The following is a 12,039-nucleotide window of genomic DNA, read 5'->3' as shown; positions in this document are numbered from 1 at the left end:
ACAGAACACGGAAGTATGACCTAACCAAAGAAACTCAGGGACCAAAGCCCAAGAAGTGTGCAAAAGGCCCCTGCAGATTTTCTAGCCAGCTCTCTCCACATCACTGTCACAGTGATGAGGAATGTTCATTTCTCCACTCGGAAAGCAGGCACAGCACTACCCCAGAGGCTGTGGTGAACACAGAAAAAAACGAGGGCTCTCCTCACAGCATGCACAGGCTGATGGGGAAAGACAGGACACAGATATCAGAAATACGTAAGTAACATAAGACAAAATTAAATGGCTAAATGAATGGTACAGATAAGTATTTAAGGCATTTAAAGGAGCACAGCTCAGCTTCAACAGCTGGGAAAGGCTACCTCCTAAGGCAGAAGGAGGGAGACAAAGGAGGGAGACAAAGGAGGGAGACAAAGGTGGTCCAGGCGTGGTCACCAAAAGAAGCAAAGTCACTGGGATGGAAAAGGTAATGTGAGTGTGAGTGGACAAAAATCAGGTTGGAGAACAAGAGAAGTAAGGATGGACGGAGAGATTGAGGCTGATTATAAAACCTCTTTAGGGCTCCCTTACCTCTAATCCATGTGATATATACCATTATCAGATAAAGAACATTTGTGGGAAATCCCATGTACCAGATACTACGCTAAATATGACAGATATAGTATCTCATTATAATCATCCAAAGTGAGCGTCATTATTCTCATTTTACAGATAGAAACTGGTATTAGTTGAACAGAGAAGTTAACCAATTTGCCCAAGGTCACCAAGGTAAACAGACCTGGGATTTGAACTCAGGCCTACCTGACTCCAAAGTCCATGCTCCTTTTTACTACTAGCTCTGTGTTACTTCTTCCTAAAACATAGCTACGACAACCTCACGCTCAATCTGTATCTTTCTCCCATCATGCTGTACATGCCTAGCCTTCTGACTACCCAGTTTCCTCATGGGGAGTCCCTACACATCAAAGCCTGCTGTCGGGACAGTATGCGCAGCTAAAACAAAAGTGACCAACAACAGTTTACCCCATCCCGGGCTATCTTCAATGCTACAGAAATCAGAGACTCAAGTTATAAAGAAAGCTCTAAAATCAACCACTCAGTGGAATAAAGATCTCACCTTCTGAGAGGGCCAGGCCATTGTATTGTACAACGGCAGCCTCCACAGCTTATGGCTACAAGGCCCACGGTAAGAATCTCATTGCTCGGCCCTGAAGGTCTCTGTCTGGGAGTTGAAAGGCCACAGGAGCACTTCACAATACCACAAGCCCCCATCATTTCACATAATAAGTACATGGGAAAACCTAAACAAAACGTATTTGTCATCTACCATTCAATGTTTCTTTAAAAGACCAATTGCCAAAAAAAAAAAAAAAAAAAAAAAAAGTGTTTTCTAGTAATTCTATAAAATATTCTTCTACTGTCTCTGGGAACCAGGAGCATTACTGCTCTTACCTTTTCTACCATGAACGATTTTACAAGTATCAATGACGCAAGTGTCCTCTTTCAAAGGAGCTGAAATAAAACCACATGGGATATTGGAGTATGTGACGATGAGTGGGGAAAAGGGCACAATCCTGACAGGGAGCGCTCCACGTGCTCACCATGAACACAGCCTGCACTCACGACTACCCATTTGCTAAAACCAGAATGCACTAGCAGTTAGGTCAAAGGTCTACTGAGAATTTGAAAGCTCCCCACCGAATATTTTAATAGGCCAGGGAATGATGAGAGTTTCAGAACGCGTTTCAACATGATGATTCGAATTCAACACAAGAAACTTTCTAGACTGGCTTAGAAAATACACTGCACTACATGTTTCACATAGAAAGCAAAAGGAAATTTTAAAATAAAAGTGCTATTATTCTTTCTCTACAAACCCATTACATCTCTTACCCTGAAGGAATCACTTTCTAAGACATTCCCATTTCATCAATGCTCTAACATGTATGCCAACAGATTTTAGGGGTAGAACTTTGTTCAAAGTAGTAACGGGAGAATGTTGCCCTTACGTATCTGGATGGCTCCTCCAGGTTCTGGTCATTCATGTCAGTAGGAACAATCCGGGTGGCCAGTGGTCCCTCCGCAAAAGGTTTTGGTAACTGGCCCCTGAACTCTGATGGAATGAACTGAAGCTGCCAACTGTCAGAAACACAAATAAGAGAGAGTAAGGAAAACACAGGGGGCCCATATTGCCAAATGTACTTGAAATAAACAAGCCCCCCCCAAAATTCATGTGAAAAACATTTCACTTGGAAAAAATATATTTCTGCTAAAACCTCGATCCACCAGGGAGCAGAGAGGCAGAGGTCGTAACTCAGTCCAACATCGTTGAGAAACTTTCATCGAGAAGTCTCTCGATCAATGTCACCAACTCTTGGCAGTAAAATTTGCAACCAAACGGTCATACCACCAAACATCGGAGAACCATGCCAGTCTGTCGCCAATTACCACATGATCAGAGGCATTTACCAAAATTAAAGCAAATTCATCAAATAGGAAAAGAGTAAGATGTAAGAACACACCATGGGAGACGTACTTTGTTCCTGAGCAACTGTCAAAAGTATCTTTAGTTAGGAAACTATTTCAAATATAAAAGGCAAAGGCTAAAGTTAATACTTAAAACCATTTTCCTTGAATCATTAGTGACGGATACTAGATCTGCACTACACACAAAATACCTCCACCGGCTAAGTTGCATCAGGACTCATCTTAACCTGACTTCCCTTTTCCGTAAATAGAACTTTCTCTGTCCACATGAAGCCAACACAAGGAACTCCACAGTCTATGCTATCATCCAACAACAGCATAAAGGTACAGGTATCTTAACCACAGCTTTCCCCACTGTCCATATTTTGGTAAAGAACTTACACCGTTATTGGATGACCAACATTTCTTCTTCAAAAATATCCTTTTAGCCTGAGTTTCTGGACCACTTTTGGAAATCGATTAATATCAGATGATAGAAATTTAAATATGAATCCTGAGAAAGAGCCACTAGCAGGAGTCTAGGTCCCAGAGTGTTTTTAGAAGTTCCCAGATGTCTATAGTCACAGGTAGTGCAGGGTGCATAGCCGGACACAGTGCTCACTCTACTGGACACAGGAAATGGTCGCACAGTGCAGACCTCACAGCTCGGAAGTGGCCCGTTGTTCAAAAACTTTTTGTGAAAACCCCAAAATGAAAGTAAACTTAGGGAGACTTTGCCACAGAATTGCTATTTTTACTCCTGGATTTAAAACCTTGGGGATTTAGAAACAACTTACTTATCAGGCAGAAGGAAGCTACTGGGAAATCGATACCACTCCTTCCCTACACAGACATTCACAGGCCTGCCTTCTGGGACAGTGTGGATGGTTGGGTCCGTGGCAATTCGGTAAAATTCTGGATACAAATCAAGGGGCCCGTGATACCCTGGAAGGGAGAAAGGTTTGTGAAAGCTGAAGACATGTAAGATGAGAGTCTAACATTTAATCATGATGCATGTTGATGTCCCACTGTAATCCATGTGTAATTTAAGACTGTGAAGGCCCCCAGCAATGGTAGCAAGAAGCCGGCTCCCTTGACACACAGCGTCTCTACAGTTACGAAGATGATCACAGCAGAGACCCTGTTTTACCAAATATAATTTGCTTTCTTGCCCTTCTGTACACCCTTCCGCCTTTTTCACTTCTGTTCTTTGAGCACATTTTAATCTTGTGGACCCAAATAATGACTATAGGAAGAGTATTATCATGGGAATTGAGCCCCAAATTTGCTTCCTATGTTGAAGCCTTCTTTAGTTCATTCCTCAAAATGAAAAAGCATCCTCTAAAAAATAAAATTAAAAAACACAATAGAAAAAAAGCTTTTATAGTTAATCACTGCGAAAGGAATTGTCAATCTTCTCTTTCATCTTAGATAAGTCACAGCCCAATCACAAATGAAGCCCATAGGCTCTCTTTATAGGAAAGTCCTCCTCCCAGCTAACGCTGAAGTGTAATAATCATACACAGAGCAAAACCCAAGGTGAAGTGCCTTGCGAGCATGGGCACTGTGTGCCTCTACCTTTGAACAGTGCCACAGAGCGGGAAAAGGACAGGAGCCCGAACAGGAAGAGCGTTCCTGACGCCAGCCAGTTCGACGTCACAGTGTAATGCTCCAGACGGTATCGCTGAAACACGAAGTGGTAACATTTCTAGAAGGAAAGAAAACTGTATTGAAAAAAAAAAAAAGAACTTGCATAATATACAGAACACTATCATAAAACATCCTAACACCAAGAAGAGAAGAAGCAGCCAAAGAGGTTCCATCAAGGGTCTGAGCATTTGCCAACAGTGAGTGCCCACTCCAAATTCGAAGATGAAAGCAAGCTCTGTTTAAATTATCTACGGGTCAGCCCAACCAGAGGAATTCTCACCAGCTTCACAGGAAAAGTATATAGACATCTCTCTAGTGCTTAGAAAGTCCTAATAATTTGTTTTTTTAATACTTAAATGAAAGTGCTGTTGTGCCTGGCTGGCTCAGTTGGTACAGCATGAAACTTTTGATCCCAGAGTCATGAGGGCAGGTCCACACCGGGTGTGGAGCCGGCTTAAAAAACATTTTTTTTTAAGGTTGATTTATTTTTGAGACAGAGACAAAGAGATAGAGAGAGCGCGTGAGCAGGGAGAAGCAAAGAGAGAGGGAGACACAGAATCGGAAGCAGGCTCCAGGCTCCGAGCTGTCAGCACAGAGCCCAACACGGGGCTCAAACTCACAAACTGTGAGATCATGACCTGAGCTGAAGTCGGACACTCAACCATCGGAGCCACCCAGGCACCCCAAAAGACATTTTTTTTAATAAATAAAAACAAAAGTGCTTTTTAGCAGTTTGCTTTGATATATGCAGTATCTCTATTTTGATGTAACAAGTATTAATCTTTACTCTCCTCCACTGACAAGCTTTCATCAAAGTTTTTGGTATCAAGAAAATGTCTCATGACCAAACAAAAGAATTCCTCTCATAGAACATCAGGAAAATGCTGTTAATTATCTGAACTATTTTACAAACTAGATGAATATTATTACAATATATACATGTATGCATGAGTTCTACAGTCTGTGAGTACCTCCCCATTAGATTTATTGCTTTCTTTCCCTCCTAGACTACAACTACTTTTGGGAAGCAATTTTATAATCTATTACAAATATTGCCATCTATAGCTATTGCCATCAATAAATATATTGCCAATAAATCTATTGCCATCAGTGGGTTTGAACTCCTTTCATATTTTAAAGAATCTGTCCTAAGGAAACAATCCATATACCTCAAGAAAGATATTCATCCTAACATTATTTATAATCCTGAAATAAATAAGCAACTTAAACCTACCATAAATTATATATCTAATCATAGATATAAGTTCAGTAGTTTACATATACAATAATGTTATGTATTATGCCAAATTGAGAACATACTCCTATTCAAATAATGAGTATAGATTTGGCAACACTGAAAATGATATGTAGTTGTATTAAAAGACATATTAAGTTAGAGGTCAGATTATAACCATCATCAAGTCTGGTACATGATAGGCAAATATGCTGGAAGGTGGTTTTGTTATGATAGTAGGGCTAACTTAGACAGTGATTTTAAACAATTAAAACTTTATTATCTGCAATAAAGTGCAATTACATTTATAATTAAAATTCTTTCTTAAAACTATAAACCTAACATGGATGAGCCTTAAAAACATGATGCCGATGGGACGCCCAGGTAGCTCAGTTGGTTAAGTGTCCGACTTCGGCCCAAGGCACGATCTTGCCATTCCCAAGTTGGAGACCCGAATTGGGCTCTATGCTGGCAGCTCAGAGTTTGAAGCCTGCTTCAGATTCTGTGTCTTCCTCTCTCCCTATGCCCCTCCGCCACTTGTGCTCTGTCTACATCTCTCAAAAAATAAACATTTTTTTAAAAATTAAAAAAAAAAAAAAAAAAAAAAAAACATGAGGCTAACTGAAAGCAGCCAGACACGAGGACCATGTATTTTAGGACTCCACGGGCAAATCTTGAGAGACAGAAAGTAGACTAGTGGTTGCTTATAGCTGGGGAGATAGGACAGCTAAGGGGTACAGAGCTTTTGAGATGATAAAAATGCTCTAAAATTGACTGTGGTGATGGTTACACAGACCTGTGACTGTACTAAAAACCATTTAATTCTACGCTTTTTAAATGGGTAAATCATATGGTTTGTGAATTATAGCGCTATTGAAGTGTTAAGGAAAAAAATGCTTCCCTAATTACTCTTTTCTGCCAATTGCAAATGGTAGCAGAGGTCAAAAAGAAGCCTGGAGGGGCGCCTGGGAGGCTCAGTCAGTTAAGCATCTGACTCTGGATTTCGGTTCAGGTCATGATCTCACGGTTCAGTTCCTGGGCTCAAGCCCCGCATCAGGCTCCGCACTAACAGTGGGATCCTCTGTCTCCCTCTCTCTCTGCCCCTCCCTCAGTCATGAAATGAATAAACTTAAAAAAATAAAGAGAGAGAGAGACAGCCTGGAGGCTTCTGAGACCACAAATACAGATACATCCAAGATAAATTCTGAAAAGGAATGGACCTGGACAGGTTTTAAGCCAGGATTACAAAGTGTCCCATATTGCTAACTGCCTGATGTTATCCCAACACTTGAGCAAGTTTTAATCTGATCTCATAGCTAAGGAGCAGACGTTCCATTATTTCTGCCATGGCGCCACCATCTTGTGGTAGGCCTATACAACGATCTAACCAAATTCCTTTAATAGCAAGTGGATTCTGGTTGGCAGTAGAAAGAAATTAACACACCAGTCAACAGTGCAAATATGTAATCAGCGTAAGAGTATGATCAACAGCCAAGCAAGCAATACATAAACAATGGTAGTTACTTTAATATGTGTATCAGGTTTATTGTATGGATAAAGTATCTTGGGGGAAGCATACTGTAATTTGCCTTTAAGCTTTATGACCAATTTAACAAGTGAAACAGAACGAAGCAAATGTACATTTCCCTGAAACTCACCTGAAGTGCAGAAAGGGCCACAGCACCACAGAGACATATAAGTGGATACACAGGGAAAAGAAATCTCTCCTCTTTGTGAGGCTGGATGAAGAAAATTATAAACCAAATATACATTGGAGCCAAGGTAAGCCAATACGGGTGGCCTAAATTCTGAACTGTAAGACACAGAAAAATATCCACCTTTCACCATGTTAGAATAAAACAACATATTTAGTTTCAGTGTTCTCTCGATCTCAGATGGGAATACACCCTATGTGTATGGCACCCCATAAAATGTTTCAGCTTTTATATTCATACTTTCTCTGATGCAATAAACGGGTCCAGTAGAAAAAGGTATATACTCCTGAGCTCCCCCAAGAAAGCCAGCCTCTAATGTGAGTCACAATACTGGACTTGGCTGGAACACAAATCAAAGTCAAGGGACTGGGTAATAAATCTTAATATATTGGATAAAGAAGAAAAGCCTTCTCTCCTCAGTGAGTCCTGCCACTAAGGTAAAGGTTCCTGAGATTAACCAAAAGCATAACATAAACTCATTTCTTGGGTTTTAATTCCTATGCTCTATTTAATAGATTAATCTCCTTTCTTATATACCAGTCTGTTTTAATAGATTTAGACCAAAGGAAAGAAAAAGTTGGATTCTCAAACCCATCGTTTTTTGTCAAGCTACAAATGGCAAAAGAGTCTGTCTCAAAGCAAATATAAAAGCAACTCTTAAAGGAAGTTTACTGGTATTTGTTCTCCTCTCTCACAATACCCATCCACTCTGAATCTTAAAACTGAAACTAACATATACTCAAGGCATGTGAAAGAATTAAAGCCATTTAATGAGCTCTAAGACTCAAGCACCTGCTGGAAAGTTCCTGTGGTTAGGCACATGAACACTGACCGATAAACCTGCAAACCCACGGTGAAGGCATCCCCTACTGTGCTTCTATGAGTGATGATCAGCAGTGCTAGAGATCACTGGCAAAGGGTAGATCGACAGCGCCCCCTGGTGTTATGTCTACAAGGAGCAAGTTTAGAGGAAAAGCTCAGGATTGTCATCACGATCCACTTTGGTGTTTCTAACTTATCAGTATCTTTGTAGAAACTCTTTAGGGATGAAAATTCTTCAAATGCAATACCAGGCTTATCCTTTAAACTTTCTACTCTAAGATCTTACCTTAAGATTTTAGGTGATAATCTATGATTTACATCTTTCCAAGAAGTATTTTAGGTTGGAATTTTCTTGATTACAAAAAAATGAAATCCTTTTCTGTATCTTCAAGGCTAGCAAATATATTTGTAAAATATGGCCTACTGGGGCCCCTGGGTGGCTCTGTCAGTTAAGCATCCGACTGCGGCCCAGGTCATGATCTCACAGGTCCTGAATTCGAGCCCCACAGTGGGCTCTGTGCCGACAGCTCAGAGGCTGGAACTTGCTTTGGATTCTGTCTCCCTCTCTCTCTGCCCCTCCTCCACTCATGCTCCATCTCACTCACTCTCAAAATTACACAAACATTTAAAAAACTTAAAATATGGCGTAACCTGTTTGAATGTACTCTGTAAAATTACAAAATCATAACCACAGTTGTATCACATGATGGGAAAATAGGTAACTTTCCTGCTTCTTTATGTTTTTCTGGGTTTTTTCTCTTTAAAAGAAGATTTTTCTATTATAAAATACACAGAAAGTATAGAGAAAAAACAGCACTCATTTTTTTTTACTAGGTGGACATGTGTGCAAATTACACATTTTTAAAACAAAATTGGATTCGTACTGTAGAGAACAGCTTAATATGCTGTTTTTATACTTACATCACAAGCATGTCCAAATTCTCTACAAGCATAAATTATCTTTACAGTAAAGAAAAAAAAGTTACTTTTCAAAAAAAAAAAAAAAAAAAAAAGAGATAAAGTGATCCTTAGGACATGCAAGGAATGCAGGACTAAGTTAACACCCCAGGTGACAGACAGCTGGATCCAAATGTGGGACATTATGCAAGATGGGTGACCTGATTTCTTTAGAAATCTTCAGGAGGAAAAACAAGAGGGGGGAACCTCGTAAAAAGCTGAAGAAACTTAACATCAAAGTCAGTATATGACCCTTTTTTAGAACCTCTTTTAAACAACTATAAAAAGCTGTTTTTCAGACAGTGTAGGAAACCTGAGTATCAACTGGGGATTAGATATTAAGGAATTGCTGATTTTATTAGGATAATGGCATTATGGTTATGCTAAAACAAAACAAGTGACTGGAGACTGCTTTCGTATTCAAATAGGGTAACACAGTGAACTCTACAAACCATTAATAGCAGAAAAGCAGAATGGGGGGCGGGATGGAGAGATCATATGGCATCCAAATCAGACTGAAATGTCTGAAATTAAATCTCTTCCCAAAGCTCATATGAATTTCTGCTCAAATCTGTCTTCCATAAACGAAACATGGGCACCAGATATCCAAATCTGTGACAACTTGAGAAAACACTGGCTGTGCACTACGGAATCAGAGCAAGCAAAATAAATGACAAACCAAACCTTCCACAATAAGGCAAACACAGAAGCAAAACGGAACAAAGAGAAGCATAATGTTTCTCAGGAAGTCCAAAGCTTCTCTCACTTCAGTATCAAATTTGAGGGAAATCCCTGTATGGTTTAGTTTTCAAATTTTTGGTTAAAGTAATTTCCCAAGGAGTATTTACCTCTACGACTTATTATCTTAAACAATTATCCATATTACTACACATTTCTTTAAAAAACCCAAGACTCAAATACTTTCATCTCCTGAGATTTTATGACTGTTTTTGCCTCCCCATGCGGTTCTGTATGCTATCCTGACTTCCTCACTCGAAGGGATGTAAAATTCCTCCCTTTGTCAGCCTAACTTGCAATTATTAACTGAACCTTCACATAAATTTAAATAATCTACAAACACAGAATGATAATTTGATAAGCCAACCATTGCCATGGGAAGAAAATGGAGAAGAGAATAAGGAGATTCATTTTCACTTCTTGGTATACATTGTTACTTGCTCTTTCCTCCCCAAAAACCTTTCATCCCTTACTCCACTCACCATGAAACCTCTGCAGTAGGTACTCCATCAAAGAAGTCAGTGGTAGGACCAGAAGAGCCAAAGCAAAGGCTACGTTAAAATTAAGAAATCCATTAATTAAATAGAAATACCAGGGTTCTGTACCTGGGGGAAACAAATAAAAGATAATTAGTGGATGCCTTCCATATCTTTTACAATGCTGGATTCAGAATGTTCTTTGTTCAAGCAATGTTGATGGTCTGATGCCTCAAGTGAATGAGTCCACAATGGGAACTCAGTTACTAGGGCTCAGTCACACAGGGGAAGCATAAGAGCAGATGAGGGGAAGAGAATGGGATTTGTTACTTTTCCAGAACAAGCAAATAATTTAAATAGCTTAGTGGTGATAATGTGATTTATAATAAGTAATTTATATTTGGTCTTCATCTCTGTCCCTAGCACAGAGCTCCTAAAACCTTTGGAATTTCCTAAGTGGTGAGAGCGATAGGGTGTCTTCTGGGTCTTCTGTTAATTAGGAGATTTGGGGAAAGCCCTCAGGTGGGGTTGAAGGATGGGGATGGATGGCCAGAACCAATTGTGTGACCTAACTGCCCTGATGGGGCGGTTAGAATTTTCAGTCCCACCCTGCTGACCTCCAGGGAAGGAAGAGGGGCTGGCAAGAGTTCAGTCACACCCACGGCCAATGATTTCAGCAATCATGCCTGTGTAACGAAGCCTCCATAAAAACCCAGAAGGACAGGGTCCAGAGAACTTCAGGTTGATGAACACATAGAAGCGCCAGGAGTGTGTACACCTGGGAAGGATGGGAGTTCTGAGCTCCATCCCATACTCCCTGCCCTATGCATCTCTTCCACCTGGCTATTCATCTGTATCCTTTATAATATCCTGCCCACTAAGCTGGTAAACTTAAGTAAATGTTTCTTTAAGCTCTGTGAGCCACTCCAGCAAATTAAGCGAACCCAAAGAGGGGGTTGCTGGAACTTCCCATCTACAGCTGGTCGGAAGTGACAATCTGGACCGGTTACTGACGTCTCAAGTGTGGCTGTGGCAGGGCCAAGTGGGAGCCGTCTTGTAGGACCCAGCTACTCAGGCCTTTCCCCTTTTATTCTCACCCGTTCATTCCATCTACATCCCAGTGTCTTGGCCCTTGATATGTTTAACCACTATTCTACTGTCATGGGACCCTGTGTTTGGTAAAAAGCAACAATTTGCTTTCCTTAGGAAAATAATGTTCAGAGCCCCAGATCCTGTTTAGAAGTTTTGAGGACTCAGAACGAAACAAAATGAAAACACAAGGCTTACCCACACCAGTTTCGATTCTTTAACTCAAAATCCTTGAACCCAAATGCAGGACCAGCCCCCCATGCACATTTAGCAGGCTCTTTATCTGCTCTTCCCCTCTGTGTGATTACTTCCATCAGGCAGTGAATGACACATGCGGGTTTTAATCACTGCATGTTGTGACACCCGCCTTGCACCACAGCAATTTCCTGCAATCAGCACTGCTTAAAAGGGTAATCAGAAGGCAGAGGAACAGTCAGAAAAACCTGACATTTTTGCAGCTTGCACAGCAAAATAAGATTAGAAACCAAACCCATAACGCTAGAAACATTTAGGGGAAGGGAGGGTGGGGTACCCTAAGTAAAACTCCACTTCAACTGTTGTCACCTTTTGCAAAAGCTCACTCCTTCCTGTCTAAATACATTGATTGCGATGTTCATGAACAGAGCTCCTGTCCCAGGCCAAGTTCAATAGACATTCATAGCCTGTATTCTTTACCAATACCCGTTTGGGTTATAGAAAAGTGATGATTTTCGGGGTGCCTGGGTGGCTCAGTCGGTTGGGCGTCTGACTTCGGCTCAGGTCATGATCTCGCGGTCTGAGTTCGAGCCCCATGTCAGGCTCTGTGCTGACAGCTCAGAGCCTGGAGCCTGCTTCCGATTCTGTGTCTCCCTCTCTCTCTGACCTTCCCCCATTCATGCTCTCTCTCTGTCTCAAA

General features: G+C 40.8%; 1 protein-coding gene across 4 annotated transcripts in view; it reads right to left on the bottom strand.

Annotated features, from left to right (window-relative positions):
• Positions 1–12,039, bottom strand: part of ALG9 (ALG9 alpha-1,2-mannosyltransferase) — a 98,053-nt gene that overhangs the window by 59,649 nt on the left and 26,365 nt on the right. For 3 of the 4 annotated variants that reach the window (XM_019469193.2, XM_019469197.2, XM_053900515.1), the window contains exons 9-13: positions 10,062–10,184; positions 7,006–7,160; positions 4,042–4,171; positions 3,261–3,408; positions 2,007–2,136 (exon numbers count right to left, since the gene is read on the bottom strand). In XM_019469193.2, coding sequence (XP_019324738.2) covers positions 2,007–2,136; positions 3,261–3,408; positions 4,042–4,171; positions 7,006–7,160; positions 10,062–10,184 — 686 coding nt within the window. The remainder of the gene's footprint in view (positions 1–2,006; positions 2,137–3,260; positions 3,409–4,041; positions 4,172–7,005; positions 7,161–10,061; positions 10,185–12,039) is intronic. The other variant, XM_053900514.1, reaches the window with a different exon arrangement.

The sequence above is a fragment of the Panthera pardus genome, unplaced genomic scaffold, assembly GCF_024362965.1.
Source record: "Panthera pardus isolate Hobbes unplaced genomic scaffold, ASM2436296v1 HiC_scaffold_12, whole genome shotgun sequence".
Lineage (NCBI taxonomy): Eukaryota > Metazoa > Chordata > Mammalia > Carnivora > Felidae > Panthera > Panthera pardus.
This window is presented reverse-complemented; position numbering and strand designations above follow the sequence as displayed.